The 18,418-nt window shown below is 43.6% G+C and overlaps 1 protein-coding gene across 1 annotated transcript; it reads left to right on the top strand.

The window, feature by feature from the left end:
- Positions 1-2,464: 2,464 nt before the first annotated feature.
- LOC308300497 (uncharacterized protein) lies at positions 2,465-16,853 on the top strand. Its single transcript, XM_080744341.1, has 6 exons — positions 2,465-2,600; positions 6,251-6,456; positions 6,937-7,176; positions 8,346-8,699; positions 14,211-14,483; positions 16,129-16,853. The coding sequence occupies exons 1-6, from the start codon at positions 2,573-2,575 to the stop codon at positions 16,621-16,623; spliced, it is 1,596 nt and encodes a 531-aa protein (XP_080600467.1). The 5' UTR covers positions 2,465-2,572; the 3' UTR covers positions 16,624-16,853.
- Positions 16,854-18,418: the final 1,565 nt, after the last annotated feature.

The raw sequence follows: 18,418 nt of genomic DNA, 5'->3' as shown, positions 1-18,418 counted from the left end.
TTCACTGGTACAAGGTCAACTAAAAGGATTCCTACAAGGCTGGCTGGCTGGCTGACTGACTGACTGACTGACTGACTGACTGACTGACACATATAAGTGTGTAATAGCAGCAGATTCATAAGATGCAGCAACAGATAACACAGATCAGGGGTCTTCAACATGTTTCAGGTCAAGGACCCCTTAGCTGAGACAGAGATGAAGCAGGGACCCCTTAGCTGAGAGAGAGATGAAGCAGGGACCCCTTAGCTGAGACAGAGATGAAGCAGTGACCCCTTAGCTGAGACAGAGATGAAGCAGTGACCCCTTAGCTGAGACAGAGATGAAGCAGTGACCCCTTAGCTGAGACAGAGATGAAGCAGGGACCCCTTAGCTGAGAGAGAGATGAAGCAGGGACCCCCCACTCACTACATACAGTACTGTGTAAAGTCGTGATGCAGATTAGACATTTTTATAGATCTTCATAGACTTGACAGCATTAAATTAATGTGTATTTGTTTTTGACACCTTGACTGGTGTCTTCTTCGCGCGTGTTCAAGACACCAGTCATGTTGCCATACCTTAGCTTTTTCTGATCTGACGCCACTGAGTTCACTGGTACAAGGTCAACTAAAAGGATTCCTACAAGGCTGGCTGGCTGGCTGACTGACTGACTGACTGACTGACTGACTGACTGACTGACTGACACACACATATAAGTGTGTAATAGCAGCAGATTCATAAGATGCAGCAACAGATAACACAGATCAGGGGTCTTCAACATGTTTCAGGTCAAGGACCCCTTAGCTGAGACAGAGATGAAGCAGGGACCCCTTAGCTGAGAGAGAGAGATGAAGCAGGGACCCCTTAGCTGAGAGAGAGATAAAGCAGGACCTCTTAGCTGAGAGAGAGATGAAGCAGGGACCCCTTAGCTGAGAGAGAGATAAAGCAGGACCCCTTAGCTGAGACAGAGATGAAGCAGGGACCCCTTAGCTGAGACAGAGATGAAGCAGGGACCCCTTAGCTGAGACAGAGATGAAGCAGGGACCCCTTAGCTGAGACAGAGATGAAGCAGGGACCCCTTAGCTGAGACAGAGATGAAGCAGGGACCCCTTAGCTGAGACAGAGATGAAGCAGGGACCCCCCACTCACTACATACAGTACTGTGTAAAGTCGTGATGCAGATTAGACATTTTTATAGATCTTCATAGACTTGACAGCATTAAATTAATGTGTATTTGTTTTTGACACCTTTTCTATTTTCTAATATGTTGTGTTCATGTTCAGACATTCAACCACTTTAAACCAGACATACTTTGATCTTGAGGACGACCGAAAATTTGAGAATGTTGCAGATGCTAGGTTTCAAGTGGTCAAATAAAGACTTGGCAGCCAAATATTATAATTAAATATCATTAAAACAATCATTGATTAGTGAGCAATAAGTGTTAAATGGCTTTATATTATGAATAGTACTGTAATAATGTCTTGATCGCCTCTAGTCTTGATAGTTTAAACATGACATCATGGGCCGCTATGCTCAATAACAGGCTTGATTGATACCGGGTACTCAATAGATCTGTTATCGGGTTATCAAGCTACCCTTGTTTAGTGCTCCATCCCTATCCCGGACCCTCTATTGAAGACCCCTGACATATAGATGTGTGTGTGTGTGTGTGTGTGTGTGTGTGTGTGTGTGTGTGTGTGTGTGTGTGTGTGTGTGTGTGTGTGTGTGTGTGTGTGTGTTAGGCTTGTCACGATACTGGATTTCTAACTTCGATACGATATTTTGAAACATTTCGATACTCGATACCATTTTCGATACCACGCAACCAAAGCGATTTCAGTGCAAAAATGTTTATTTTTATTTAAAGAAAAATACAGAACTTCTTGAGGTAGATGGTAGTGCACTTTTTAAAGGCCTGCCTTTGATTTTTTCACATTCTAAGTACAAATAGGCCTTTAAAATAACTAGGAATAAGCCAAAGTAGGAAGGAAAAACATAAAATTAATGTTGGTGTAAACCAACGAGAGAGGTAAAAACTGATCAAATTTATCGATATTATCGATATTATTGAAACTATGGAAAAGTCATATTGAAAATCGATACTATATTCAAAATCGATACTTTTCGATAAATCGATATTTTTGACAACACTAGTGTGTGTGTGTGTGTGTGTGTGTGTGTGTGTGTGTGTGCGTGTGTGTGTGTGTGTGTGTGTGTCCTCAGCATGGTCAGAGCTCCTGGCTGGAGATGCAGCAGTTCATAGGAGACCTGCTGACGTCTGGAGGACCGCAGCACCACCAGGACGCCTTCCACCTGGCCTGGGGCGTGGCCGGGGGCGTGGCCGGGCCGGGGGCCGACGCCCTGGGCCTGAAGGGGGCCGGCCTGGCACCCCTAGCCCAGAGCAGAGCCCAGGACAGAGTACCCCCGGTACCCCAACACCAGGACAGAGTACCCCCGGTACCCCAACACCAGGACAGAGTACCCCCGGTACCCCAACACCAGGACAGAGTACCCCCGGTACCCCAACACCAGGACAAGACGGACCCAGCAGCTCACCACCGACAGACACAGGCAGATCGCACTGGACAGATGAGAGACAGACGAGGAGGAGGGGACAGTGAGTAATAACTCATTGAGTGCCTATCCCGAACTAGTTCGGCTTTATTATCGCATCCCAGAGTGCCTATCCCGAAATAGTTCGGCTTTTTAATAAAAAATAAAAATAAAAATAAAAGAATTTTGAAAAAAATATTTGCTGATATTTACCATCCACTCCAATGCAATCCAGGATCTTTAGAGCTCATTTTCTCAGTTTTTTCTCCCATGCATTAGGTGTGCAAGGTTTAATCATGGCTAAGTTGACGAAAATCTAAATCTAAAATGCTTGGTAGCCAATAGCTAACTTCAAGCTAACTTCATCCTCTTCCTGTACATGCACAAAGGAAAGTGTTCTGGCAAGTCATGGCTCCAGGGCTTGGGCATGCATTACCAGCATATCTCTATTATTCTCTGGCCACTGGGCGCCCTCTAGTGGTGATAGGCTGGCATTAAATGAGATAATAATACCAGTAAGACTCCCTAATCGGGAGATAAGCGACCGTCAGGTCGCAGCGTGATTTTAGGGCAAAATGTGTAGGAGCAGTGTCCAAAAATGTGGTTGAAAAAATCGGCCTGATGGTGGCGCTATATGGGACATCCATATTGATGAGATGAGTGTAGACATACTGTGTACCGATTTGCGTGATTTTAGGGCAAAATCTGTAGGAGCAGTGTCCAAAAATGTGTTTTAAAAAATCGGCCTGAAGGTGGCGCTATATGGGACAGATCCATGTTGATGACATTGAGTGTAGAGATGCTGTGTAGCGATTTGTGTAATTTTAGGGCAAAATCTGTAGGAATAGTGTCCAAAAATGTGTTTTAAAAAATCGGCCTGAAGGTGGCGCTAAATGGGAGAGATCCATGTTGATGACATGAGTGTAGAGCAAGTGTGTACCGATTTGCGTGATTTTAGGGCAACATTTGTAGGAGCAGTGTCCAAAAATGTGTTTTGCAAGAATGGGCCTCACGGTGGCGCTAGAAGAGGGCCATGTGAGAAATGATTTGTGGTTGTGGTTTGGCAGGAAGGAGTGTGTGTGCAAAATTTGGCATGGATGGGGGCAACGGTTGCGGAGATATGAGCGGGGCAAAAGTGTGACGTGTGAAGTGTGACAGACAGACTGACTGACTGACTGACTGACTGACTGACTGACTGACTGACTGACTGACGGACGGACGGACGGACTCACAGCTGGTCGAGGTTTTGACAGTAACTGCGACCTGATGGTCGCAATTAATACATTTTATTTATAACACACTTTACATTTAGTGATGCTGCGATATAGATTTTTCACCTTCGATACGATATACGATGTGGCAGCATCTAATTGGATACGATATGGACCGATATGATACAGCACATTATTTTTAAGTCTTTCTATGATGTATGATATATCGGGCAGGCGGCACACTTTTATACATTTACTATTTATTTCAGATTTTGTAGTCTGGAATGTTAAAAAAAGGGTATTTGTTTATAATAGTTTTCGATTCCCGCCGGGGGACGCTGTGGGTGCTGGGGGCGTGTTTCTGCCTCCGTGTCATCAGCGCCCACACCCTATGTGGGGTCGGCGATAGGGCCTTTCTGTGTGGAGTTTACATGTTCTCCCTGTGTCTCCTAGGGTTGATACCCTCACAAAAACATGCAGTAATCCTGGTCTCAATAATGCCTCCCCCTGGCCAGCCGGGGTGCCTGATGGAGGGGAAAGGAACTGGTTGGAATAACGTGTTCCTTCCACGCGCTACGTCCATCCCGGGGAAATTCCCCCTGTCAGGTGAAAAGAAACAACTTGGACTCCTCATGCATTGAAGGAAGCATGAGGTCAGTCCGTTGTCTCCCCAGGCGCGGCAGAGGGAGAGCAGAGCCCAGGATTACATAGGCAATTGGCACTGGGTGAAAAAAATGGGTTGCAAAAATCAAGGGATAAAAAAAAAAAAAAAAAAGTTTTGCACTGAGCTGCTGTTGGGTCTGCTGGCTTTGTTAACACAAAAACACATGTTGCTTTTCAGAGTTCACTCTGTTGTACTGCTGCTGCGGTCGTTGTGCGTTATAGAAGCACTGGAGCAGACTGCTGCAATGGAGTGCTTGTATCGGAGCGTTCTTTTAGCTGAATTACGATATGATCGATATGCGTTTTTTGGCTCATATCGCGCCGATATGCGATATATATATATCGTATCGCGGCATCACTATTTGCATTCTTATGAACCTCACAGTGCTACAGGTTTAAAAGCGTGGCATAAAAACAGTATATAGGCCATCAGTCCATTACATGGGACGTTTGGGAACCAACTTGGCTAGATTAACGGGTCAAAGAAAACTAAGCAAAAACAGGGCAAGTGTCATACGGAATCCGGAAGTATTTTTTTATTCCTACAGCGAACGTATTCCCCACTGAGAAAAAAATATGTTCTACTTCTCCTGCTCCTTTGGTTCGCAATAAACAATATTATCCAAAGAAAAACATTAAGAGCTACAATCTATTTTAGTTCGTTTTGCTGGGGGATGTAAACAGACCTGCACCGCACGACGTAACTTCCATTAGAGGAGTAGTTCACCCCCAAAAGGACTTTTTTTCTATTGATTATTGAACTCAAGTCTCCATGGTGTGAGTAATCAATAGAAAAAAATGTCATTTTGGGGGTGAACAGTCTGAACACAGCACTTCCGCCAAATTCGAGCACTTACATTTGCATGGTCGTGCCCATGCGACCGCAGTTTTTCCGGTGAACCTGAGCGCAACGGTGGGGGCGCGGGAGTGTGGGGAACACACACCACTGACTATTGCCCATGATGGAGAGGTTATAGCTTTATGAAATGAGAGGCACTCTTGTCAATTTCAATTGCAAGTTATTTGGGGCCATGATGATAACCTCTTCTTCCCACTACTAGACTAAGGATTTATATTGTTTGTGTTATTGTTTACAACCACAATTATTCACGTGTGGCAAGATCGCGGTTCCACTAGTTTTACTAGTAGGCTAGTGTAGGCTTAGAAGCCTTTTCAGAAGTTAATTTAATGTTTTCCATTTAATGATTTCCTTTATCGTCATCTTGCGCTAATGCACGCAACTGTTTTCGCCAGGTTTTAAGGTCTTATTTCAGTTGTTTCTCATAAGCTCGCGACCCTCCTTGCCCATCGGCCCCCACCGTTGCGCTCAGGTTCACCGGGAAAACTGCGGTCGCCGCGCCCATGGTGTTACCTTCACAATATAAAGATGTTTACATTGTGTATTAGGGATCGACCGATTATCGAAACGGGCGATAATCGAAGTCGATATTCATAAAATGTATTAATATTGCAAAATATCGATATCGGAAAAAAAAGTTGATTTTTTTTTCGATATATATTTTTTTATTATTTATTTATTTTTTGCATCTTGGTTACTGATTTTCAACGATTTCCTGCTGCGGAATATGTTTTTAACGCTATTCTAGTATGTGGCGACTAGATGTGAGCCTCTAGTCTAGACATTTAGGATGGGAAAAATACATACATTAATTAACCACCATTTCAAATTAGGGGATACATTTTTTTCTTTTTTTACTTAAAATGCATATCGGTTCATAATATCGGTTATCGGCCTCTTTGATCACGACTTATCGATATATCGAAATCGAACATGAAAATCACCGTATCGGTCGACCCCTATTGTGTTTGGTCTCCTCAGCTTCAGCAGAGCATCATGGCTGCACGTGTCCAGGATGTCCCTTCTCCTCCCCGCCTCCCGTCTTTGAGACGCTGAAGCCCAGGCAGCCTCCTGCTCCTCTTCCTCCTCTCTCCTCCTCCTCATCTTCATCGTCCCGCCTCCCCAAACCCCTGGGGGGGTCCTCCTCGTCCTCCTCGGCCCCCCAGGGCCTGTGTCTGCCCGTCCAGGTAGGGGTGGGCGACATGGTGATGATTATCGTTGAGACGATACAATGTCTCCACGATACGCCTTTTCAGAGGTATCGTACAGTATATATCGTGATACAATTGAGGAGGGAGCCTTGTAAAAAAATCCTGTTTAATCGTTAATACAGAGATTCATTGTAGAATTCAATTTCAACCTACATTTTGGTATAAATCAGTAGTTCTCACACTTTAAAATGTCAAGGTCTCCACTTAACTCTGACAGCATACAAATGAAACCAAATGGACCCGTAAGGGTTTCATCAGAGTTACATACTCGCAAAGTTCAATTTAGACCTCCCAAAAGGAACCCAGAGAGTTTCGTTTTTTGTCTAGTAACTTGAAAAATAACCATCAAAACCAGTATGAAAAATGAATCGTGATAAAATCGTATATCGTGATACAGCTTGGGAAAATGTTGTGATATTGTATTTTTTCATATCGCCCCCCCCCCCCCACGTCCAGGACCCCTCAGAGCCCTGCAGCAGCACCACCGCCCAGGACGGGGACCCCCGGGGGGCCGGGGACCCCCGGGGGGACGGGGACCCCCTCAGCCCGGGACAGGCCTCGGACCAGACGTCGTCGGAGGGCTCGGGGTCCCGCGGCTCCCCCCCGCCCCACCCCCACCACCACCCTCACCACCACCTGCCAATGTTCCCCTGCCTGTGCAGCCTGCAGACCTGCGCCCAGCTGCTGGGACAGCAGGTATGAGCAGGGTGTCTCAAAGTGGGTGCTGTTTGAGCCAAAATGGCTATTATCTCAACGTTTCCCTCACAACATAATCACTAAAATATCGTCACTGTCGGGCAGAAACCTTGTATCTCCAAGTTTCAAATGTGTACGTCTTTTGGTAAAGCAAAGCCCTGCTTCATCATACAAGACTGTTGCACAAAACTAGTGAAAACAGCCGATCTACAAGCACACAACGCCTCGCGATGTGAGGCGTTGTGTGCTTGTAGATCTGCTGTTTTCACTAGTTTAGTGCATATTATAGATGATAAATACAAAACAAACGGTTTTGGACATGCAAGGTTTCAATGTAGGGGTGCCTCGGATTAAAAGAAATATGTATGGGGTGCCCTGAGACAAAAAAGTTTGTGAACCCTTGATTTACAGGGATGAACCTGAGAGAAAGATGTTTGAGAACCACTGTTAGTGTTATAGAACAGTGTAAGAGCCTCTGTCAAATAATTAATAATAACAATCTTTATTGTCCCCGAAGGGAAATTTGTCTTCACAAGTAGGTTCAAACAAAAAACAACACAAAGCCATATAAACACAACACAAACATATAACAAAGACAGATCATCACCACTGCACAGAAAACCATCCTAGAGCCTGGGGCGAGGCAGTTTGTTTATTTTATTGTTGTTTGGGACACGATCAACACAATTATTTTTGTGTTCAATCTGTGTTTTTAGATATGTTAGTATTTCAGCATGCTATAAAGCATCATATGATGCATGCTGTTGATCGCGTCCCAAACAACAATAAAATAAGATCTGCTTGTCCCAGAGGTGAAATGGTCCTTTAATGCAGCGATGGCTGAGGGGACAAAACTCCTGCTAAACCCAACCGTGTGCCACTTTAAGGTTCTGTGTCTTCACCCTGATGGCATGAGGTGGAAGAAGCGATGCAGAGGATGATCAGTGTCATTTATTAAGGTTCTATATCTTCACCCTGATGGCATGAGGTGGAAGAAGCGATACAGAGGATGATCAGTGTCATTTATTAATGACAGTGCTAAGCATGTGATGGCCTTATTGTTCATATCAGACAGTGTGAGTGTGGAAGTCTGATGATCTCGGAAGCAATACGGGTAATACTATAAAGTTAGTTCCATGCCTAAAATGTAACTTGCCTTTCATCACCAGGAGGGGGCAGACTCGTCCCACGGACGCCACCACTTCCACCCCTGTGCGTTCGCTGCCTGTCTGCCGTGCCCGCAGCTCTCTGCCCGTCACCGCCACCACCACCACCACCCCCCCCACGGCGGCAGCAGAGCCCACCCCCCGCAGGCCGCCTTCCCCTGCTACGCCTTCGCCACCTGCGCCCACCTGTGCCGCCAGCAGCACGGTGGGGAGCAGCAGCAGCGGGCACAAGGGGCGGGCGGCGGGCGGGGCACATCCTCCTCCTCACTGCCACACCCCTGCATGCACTGCCCCGCCTCCTTCGCCAGGCCCTCGCAGCTGCTGCATCACCAGCGCTCTGAACACGCCAACAAACAGGTAAACATCTGTCACCATGGTTACCATGCAGTTACCGTGTGATAGGATCGTTAAAGGACAACTTTGTTTGTTTACAACAAGGGTTCATATTTTAGATTGTAATGTAATGTTAAAATGTTTTCATTTACTTCGTTCTATTGTTTTATCGTGTTTACCGTGCTAAAATGTGGGGCATGCGTACGCATGGGGGCATGCGTACAAGTGGCTAAATATGTCTTTTTAGACACCATAAGCCAGCAGTTTCTTTATTGCTATTTACAGTAACACTTCTAGCCCCGATAAGTCACATCCAACCATGAAAGGATGCATTGTATCTTGGGAATGGGCTTATTCTGTGTAAAATGACATATTTAGCCACTTGTACGCATGCCCCCAACCACTGAAATAAGAATCTCTAAAACAATAGAAAGAAGTAAATGAAATCAATTTAACACTCATCTTTTATATTCTTTAATTACAATCTAAAATATGAACCCTTGTTGTAAAAAACTGAAGTTGTCCTTTAAAAAAACCTTTGGTCATTTTATCGTCTAATCAGGCTTTTATGAACACCCTGGACAGATTTTAATTTGCTTGAGTCAATATTTAGATATTTTGTATTCATTTTATCAGACACCACCATCCAGATAGCATTTACTTCAAATATCTAAATATTGAATCAAGCAAATTAAAATCTGTCCAGTGTGTTCATAAAGGCCTGATTAGATGATAAAATGACCAAAAGTATATATCTTTTTTGAAGTGAAATATCCCTTTAACCTTGTAGAATTTAGATGGAGTCATGGAGAGTGAACCTTTGAAAATGTGGTCAAGAACCTCAAACCGTGAGCTTACGAACCACTGACATGGCTCTTGCATGGAAGATCCTTATCAGGAGTCATCACTGTAGTCATTAACCCTACCAGCACCATAGACACTACCATAGTCAGTCAGTAGTACCATGGAAGATCTAACTGACATCACATGACTATATAGCATATATGTATACTGATTTGCATGAAGTTTGTACATAATCTGTCAAATTAATATAACATTTAGCTAGTGTGAAAATCCTTGTGTTTCATTTTGTAGCATTATTTCAGTGTGTCCTGTTTTCAGTTACCGTAGGTTTTACTTTGCTCTTGTGTTCCTTTTATTTTGTAGGCATCATTGTTCCAAATGTTCCCTGTCTACCCTTGTTACTGTTACCTGTCTTGTCTCACCGTCCTGTGCTTACTGGTTTTCTCCACCTGTGTCCTGTTAGTCTCTCAGCCAATCCCTGTGTTGATTGTCATTTGTGTTCACCTGTGTCTGGTTAACCCTGTGAGTATTTAAACCCTCGGTTCCTTGATTCTTTCTCTGACAGTACTTGAATGCTTTCACAGTGTTCAGTAGTAGTTATATCTCTGTTTATTACCCGGCTCGTTTGGGAGCTTGATTCTGATTGGTCGAGCGCTGAAATCAGCGGTGAATTATGAGCGTATAATGACCGCTCCGCTCTATAATTCACCGCTGCCTAATCAAAGGCTCATAACAGCTGCTGCAGTCAGGATGCGCTGCGTGAATTTAGTGCCGTATCCAACATGGCAGCCATGTAAACAAACACACAGCATCATTTACAACTAAACGTTGCTCTGAAAAATGTTTTAAAAACCATTTGAGGCGAGAAATAGACAACGCAGTAACAGAAAATGGATTCTATTTGACCAGCACTTCCTTGTTTTCCAAGGCGACCGTGTTGCGCTCGGGGGGACGCACTTTCAGCCGTCTGTACACAAGGAAATACTTTGTTTTAGTTTTGAGTCAAATTATTAATTTTATGTATTAGCCGGGTAATAAGTGCTATAAGGTCTTGCTGCTTGGTCATTATGGCATATATGGACACTTCGGGCTGATAATTCCCCTCGGCTCCGCCTCGGGGAATTATCACCCCGTCGTGTCCATATATGCCATAATGACCGCGCAGCAAGACCTTATCGCATACATAATGCCTGAGGTTATTCTTGTGATCCTGTGTTTGGTGGAATCAACCTTTGGGAGTTTGGCCTGCTTCTGCCTCTTGACTATCTCTTGAGTCACAACCTGGTCAAAAGTTTGGTAGCTCCTGTATTGACATGGGCATATTCAATGAAAAAAAACGTCATACTTGTGTAGCTAAATTGTTTGCAGTACAGCTATCAGTTGTATTATTTAAATGATTGGATGTTTGTGCAATAAATACATGTAAGTGGTCTTTTTCAATATAATTATGTAATTTGTTATTAGAATAGCTCAGAGCAATGCAGTTCAGAAGTTTTCTTGAATAAACTTTATTAATTTAACTAATCAATGAAGCTGGGGTTAAATACCACAATGAGAAACTGTTTGCAAAAGCCATATGTTCGTATTAAACAGTCAAAAGTGAAAACCGCAAATGCACACTTGATTTAACAAAAAACATTGAAACTGCTATAGTTTTGATCACCTGAAACTAAGTTTCAAGTTTTTTTAAACTAATTGTGCTTTCAATGAAAGTGTAAATCTGGGTGTTCTATTAAGATGGTTTTAAAGAACAACCTAAATTGCAGTTGTCATAATGAACCCTGGATATAAGAGGGTGTATCTATCTAGTAGATTCAGTCACTCTGTCAGGGGTAGAGGTGTTTGCTGGGCATTTTCATCTATTGACCTGTTGGCTCTCCTTTTCACTTTAAATATAACCTCCGACCTCTTTTTAGTGTGAAAAGCCTGGTAGTGCAGTGGTAAAGCACAGGACTCACAACATGAATGATGGGATTTTGGTTTAATTCCCATATTTGTATATTCCTTCTCCAGAAGACGTTTCCACCCACAGAGTAAAACCACAGTTTGTCAGAGTCAATGAATATCCCATATTGATTTGAAGACACAATAAAGGGAGACCACACCGGGGAATATGCGTTTTTTGATAAGTTATATTGAAAATATAGTCAGGGTTTAAATTGTACTGTACAAGTACAGTATAGAGCATTTTCACCCATGGTTTTCTCTGAGTACAAAACATAATCATTTCACATATATAGTTGAATGTGTACAGCATAAAATACATTAGTCACATTATGATTGGACAATTAAGCATAACAGTGGGCATCAGATGTTTTCATGTTGTTGGCCCCAGTAAAGAGAAGGATAAGGCCAGTTTTGGCTTGGCCTTATCCAGTGTCCTGGGCAGTATGACATTTATTGAGATATCATTTCCCTGGTCAACATCTTTGTACAGACCTGGAGTGAAGACATCTCGTCACAATGGATTAGTTATCAGATCAAAACAAAATAACCTTGACACTTTTAAAACTGAAAGTGTTGTCTAACACTAAAATGTAATTTCATATTGATATCAATCAATCCTTATCCAACAATGAAGGTTGTGGGTTTGAATCTGACAACTGGAAAGTCTTTAACTTTGGTCTTTTTAAGGCGAAATGAATAGAAGCAGCCCACCTCCCTCGTCACACCCTCTTTTAGCTCCGGTAGGAGAGGGTGGAGCATAGATAAAGCCCGCCTCCAGGGGGGAGGAGTTTAAGAAATACACATAATTCATTATAGAATTAATTATTTATTAATTGTTTTGAGGCATTGCGTTTTGTTTGTATTCTTTGTACACATTGTATTACTCATTTATTTTTATTTCATCCAGGTTATTTTATTGAGACTTTTGTCATTGAGGCTTTTGAGGTTTTTGCCATTGTTTGAGTTTTTTTATTTGGTCTTTAGTTTTGTTTGAGCTTTGAACCTACAACCTTTGGTGCTTGAACATTTGATTTATCTATTGAGCCATGCTGGCATAGAGAAATAATCCGGAATGTAATACTTAACCCACTTTTTAGAATCCAAATGGACAGTGAAAATTTAGATTTTTAATGCTGTTTGAGTTGAACTTTGGTTTTGTTCGAGTTTTGAACCTTCAACCCATGGTGCTTGAACCTTTGATTTATCTATTGAGCCATGCTGGCATGGAGATTTAATCCGGAATGTAATACTTAACCCACCTTTTAGAATCCAAATGGACAGTGAAAATTGAGATTTTTAATGCTGTTTGAGTTGACCTTAAGTTTTGTGTGAGCTTTGAACCTTCAACCCTTGGTGCTTGAGCCGTTGATTTATCTTTTGAGCCACACTGGCATGCAAGTGGAATTAGGAATGTAATACTTAACCCACCTTTTAGAATCCAAATGGACAGGAAAATGTTCATCCTGAGTTTTGAACCCCAGACCTGTCATACATGAACCCTTGAATTATCTCTTGAGCCACAACAACTTGGAAGAACCATTTGAAATGTAATAGTTAATCCACCTTTTAGCATTGGGATGGACAGTGAAAATGTAGCCTGCTGTTGTCAGCCTCTTTCACGGGTGGAGTTCAGTCGGGCTGGAACCCAGGCTAGTGAAAATGTTCCTCTGGGAGCTTTGAACCCCAAACCTTCGGTGTTTAAATCACATATTTATCTCTTGAGCCACACTGGCCTGCAAGATGACAACAACAACCTAATACTCAACCCAGCTTTTAGCATTTCAGTGAAAATGTCTCTGTAATTGTAAATCCTTAACCTTTGGCTTAGAAACCCCAAAATTATCTTATGCCACGCCAATGTGTTGTGAGGTTGTAGATCTGCTATTTTTGATTCAAAAGTCAATAGTGAAAACTGCAAATGCACTTGATTTAACAAAAAACATTTAAAAAAGAACTTGGTTGAAACGGCTATAGTTTTGATCATCTGAAACTAAGACATTGTGCTTTCAATGAAAGTGTAAATCTGGGTGTTCTAATAAGATGGTTTTAAAGAACAACCTAAATTGCAGTTGTCATAATGAACCCTGGTCATAAGAGGGTGTATCTAGTAGATTCAGTCATTCTGTCAGGGGTAGAGGTGTTTATCTATTGAGCCAGACTGGCATAGAGATATAATCGGGAATGTAATAGTTAACCCAACTTTTAGAATCCAAATTGTACATTGAAAATGTTCATCCTGAGTTTTGAACCCCAGACCTGTCATATATGAATCTGTTTAGTTTAGTTTATTTGATCACTCACATTTTTACAAGTCATACATCCACTTAGTCATTGTTAGATAATGACACAACAACTTGGAAGAACCATTTGAAACATAATACTTAATCCACCTTTTAGCATTGGGATGGACAGTGAAAATGTAGCAACCGTCAATACTTAATAAACTTGACATTTCACTCTGTACTTAGTCTGCCCTTTTTCCCCTCCACACCAAACCTCTTTGCCGAAAATAGCCGATCTACAAGCTCACGACCCCTCGCAGCGCGAGGCGTCGTGGAGCTTGTAGATCTGCTATTTTTGGCCAAAGTTCTCAGATATGGACGTTGGGGTTCAAGTGGTTAACATAAAAAACGAGAAAAAGTTTCTATCTCAAAAGGATTTGGAGGACCCCCTGTAGTAACTCTGAGGATCCACTAAGGCACGGGGGTTAATATTTTCAAATGTGGCCCCCTTTGAAAACCCCTGCTCTACTGACCCCCCCCCCCCCCCTGCTGTCCCCCACAGGGCGGGTTCATCTGCACGGAGTGCGGCCGCTCCTTCAACTCCCACAGCAACCTGCGCATCCACCTCAACGTTCACACGGGCGCGCGCCCCTACGCCTGCGCCGACTGCGGCAAGGGCTTCAGCCAGTCGGGGGCGCTGAAGATCCACCGGCGCATCCACACCGGCGAGCGGCCGTACTCCTGCAACTACTGCGGCCGCGGCTTCCCCCACCTGGCCGGGGTGCGGGCCCACCAGCGCACCCACACCGGGGAGAAACCGTACCACTGCACACAGGTTGGTGGATACCGATCAATCTAGTACTGTGTACTATTGTGTAAAGATTTTCTTTCTATATTTTTTGAAACTTTCATATGTTCTAGAGATACAGTGCACATTCAGTGAATTATTCCAAACCGTGTTTGTTAAGATTTTGAATTTTTATGGCATACAGCTCATGAATATCAAAAGTCCATATTTCAAAATATTACAATATTACATGAGACCACTCAAAACAAGGATTTATAATAGAGAAATGTCAACCTTGTGAAGTCAGAGTTGCTTGAAGTCCAGTGGGAAGTTTCCGCAGTCGGTTATGATTCGGGGTGCTGGGGCGCCTGCAGTGCTTTTTTGCACAATATTCTATTCTGTTTTAGATGTCTGTCGACTTGTGTTGTTTTCAGGGCAGTTATTTCAGTGAGGCCATGGCTGTTGTAACCCCTCAGTTTGGCCTTGTGCCCCTCAAAACAGTGGTATGACATGGTGTCAAGTAGACACCAGTGTCTCTTTCTTATCAAGTAGACTCCAGGGTTAAGCAATTGATCTCAACTTGCACACAGGTATTAACCAATATACAGATAGTGAGGAAGCCTGTTTTTCACCTGCCCAAAATGTAAGCTGTCTATTTAGTGTTTGTTTTGTGTAAACACCGGACATCCATGAAAAGTTAGAACGTGCAGCTAAGAGCTTAGATGAAGTTCTGACTGTTCACGTTGTGTTGTTTCTCCCTGCAGTGTGGGAAGAGTTTCAATGTTCAGGTAGTGTTGTTTCTCTACAGTGTGGGAAGAGTTTCAATGTTCAGGTAGTGTTGTTTCTCCCTGCAGTGTGGGAAGAGTTTCAATGTTCAGGTAGTGTTGTTTCTCTCTGCAGTGTGGGAAGAGTTTCAATGTTCAGGTAGTGTTGTTTCTCCCTGCAGTGTGGGAAGAGTTTCAATGTTCAGGTTGTGTTGTTTCTCTCTGCAGTGTGGGAAGAGTTTCAATGTTCAGGTTGTGTTGTTTCTCTCTGCAGTGTGGGAAGAGTTTCAATGTTCAGGTAGTGTTGTTTCTCCCTGCAGTGTGGGAAGAGTTTCAATGTTCAGGTTGTGTTGTTTCTCTCTGCAGTGTGGGAAGAGTTTCAATGTTCAGGTTGTGTTGTTTCTCTACAGTGTGGGAAGAGTTTCAATGTTCAGGTAGTGTTGTTTCTCCCTGCAGTGTGGGAAGAGTTTCAATGTTCAGGTTGTGTTGTTTCTCTCTACAGTGTGGGAAGAGTTTCAATGTTCAGGTTGTGTTGTTTCTCTGCAGTGTGGGAAGAGTTTCAATGTTTCAGCTCTACGGCCCCAACTCTGTGGAACTCCCTCCCCGACCACTTGAGAGCACCACAGTCCACTGACGTTTTTAAAAAGGGACTAAAAACCTACCTTTTTAACAAAGCCTTTTCTTAATTTTACTGGGACTTGCCTTCTTATTGTTTTATATTTTTATTATTTTATCTGTACTTGCCATGTGTTGCTTAGTTTAACATTTTCCTTGAAACTTGTTTTAGTAGCCTATTATAAACTGATTGTCTGCCATTTTATGCCTTGCTTTTAACCTTGTAGCACTTTGAGATTCTTGAATGTAAAGTGCGTTATAAATCAAATGCATTATTATTATTAATGTTCAGGTTGTGTTGTGTCTCTCTACAGTGTGGGAAGTGTTTCACGCAGTCCGGAGCTCTGAAGATCCACGTGCGCATCCACACGGGCGAGCGCCCCTTCCTGTGCAGCCTGTGTGGCAAGGCCTTCTCCAACCGCTCGGGCATCCGCTTCCACTACCGCGCCGTGCACGGCATCCTCCCCGAGCCCCCCGCCGCCGCCGCCTCCTCCGGGGTCACGGGGGGGCTGTACCGGGGCCCCGCGCCCGGCCGGCCCAGGGGGTCCACCTCTTCGTCGTCGTCGACCCGGGGCGCCGCTGGCGGTGACACGTCGCAGAACGCCGCTGCGGGCTCCAGCAGAGCTCCCGCTGATGACAACAAGCCCCGCCCGGGGGCGGGGCTGCCGTACGCGTGCGAGGACTGCGGCCTGTGCTTCAAGGACGCCCCGTCCAGGAACAGACACCAGGCTCTGACACACTACTCTGAGGGAGCAGGAGAGGGAGAGACAGCGCCTGAGGACAGGCTGAACGCCAAGGGAGTAGACTGACCTGAAAGAGCCAGTGGTGTAAAGTAACTAAGTAAAAAAAATGTTTTTCTAAATGTTTTTTATCCCACGTTTTTTGCAACCCATTTTTCTCACCCGGTGACTACCTAACCTGTAGTCCTGGTTTCCGCTCTCCCCCTGCCGCACCAGGGGACATTGGGGAGCACCCGGCTGGCTAGGGGGAGGTAGTATAGAAACCAGGACTACTGCATGTTTTTGTGTGAGGGCCTATGCCCAAGGAGACACGGGGAGAACATACAAACTCACCACAGAAAGGCCCCATCGCCAACCCCACCTAGGGTGTGGCTGTGGGTGCTGATGACGCGGAGGGAGGAACACACCCCCAGCGCCCACAGCTTCCCCCTGCGGGAATTGAACCCAGGACCTTCTGGCTGGGAGGTGAAGTGCTAACCACTGCACCACCGTGCCCTACTAAGTACATTTACCAGGGTTCCCACAGTCATGACATTCCTGGAAATATTTTGAAATTAGAACAAATATTTCTCCAGTACTGGAAAAGTTTGGGAATTGCGCAAGGGTCCTGGAAGGTCCTGGAAAAAATAGCTATGCATTGTCTTTGGTTGTAGATTTTGTTAATACCTCTGAAATGACAAATTAAACATTGGCCAAATTGTCAAATATTAAAGGCAGAAATTGTGAAAATAGCAGTTCTACAGCATGTAGATCGGCTATTTTCACAATAAAACCGTGTCATACAAAATTCCTCTGCTCTTAGTGTTCGTCGGGGTCCCCAGTTCAAATATGATTATTTCGGGAGTCACGGCCTGAAAAGGTTGAGAACCACTACCTGTCTTTGGGCGTTGCGCATAGGAGTAATCGACTCGTTATTGAGCTGAATTATTGTTATATAGTCCTGGAAATTGGGTTAAATATTCTGGAAAGGTTTTGGAAAAGTTTTGGAAATGAATTGGTAAAGATGTGTGGGAACCCTGATTTACTTAAGTATTGTACTTAAGTACAGTTTTGAGGTATTTGTACTTTACTTGAGTATTTCCAGTTTTCAGTACTTTCACTTCTACTCCACTACATCTCGGATCCAAATATTGTACTTTTACTCCACTACAACTATTTGAAAACTTTAGTTACTATAGTTACCTTGCAGATATAAATGACTATATTATAAAACATACATTAATGTACTTTAGCCCTATTTTATACCGTGGCTATTTGAAAATAGCCGATCGACAAGCTTGTAGATCTGCTATTTTCATGGCACCCCATCTTGAATCAGTGCTTCCCACAAGGAGCGCGGGGGAGGGGAGCAGTGATAGCTGGAGCGGGGAATCGAACCTGCAACCTCTGGGGCCTCCAGAGTCCTAGGTAGGACACTAACCACTCAGCCATCACTGCTCTAATCACTGCTAGCTGGGGAATTAATTCAGAGGGTGTGTGTGTTTCTATTTTTCTGTGTGTGTGTGTGTGTGTGTGTGTGTGTGCGTGCGTGCGTGTGGCGTTGTTAACGTCATGCACTCCAATCCACAGGATATTTTAACAAAGAGATTTTAACACGATCGACTGATTCACGAAATGTTTTAAATGTATCAAATACTTTTTATTCACACTTTTAAACATGTTTTATAACAGTTTCTTGGATCCTACGTCATGTTTTATTGATGAGGTTGATTGATCCTACGTCATGTTTTATTGATGAGGTTGATTGATCCTACGTCATGTTTTATTGATGAGGTTGATTGATTGATCCTACGTCATGTTTTATTGATGAGGTTGATTGATTGATCCTACGTCATGTTTTATTGATGAGGTTGATTGAAACTAG

The sequence above is a fragment of the Nannobrachium achirus genome (assembly GCF_963921795.1).
Source record: "Nannobrachium achirus genome assembly, chromosome: 2".
Taxonomy (NCBI): domain Eukaryota; kingdom Metazoa; phylum Chordata; class Actinopteri; order Myctophiformes; family Myctophidae; genus Nannobrachium; species Nannobrachium achirus.
Note: the sequence above shows the minus strand (reverse complement) of the source record. Positions and strands in the feature narration are given on the sequence as shown.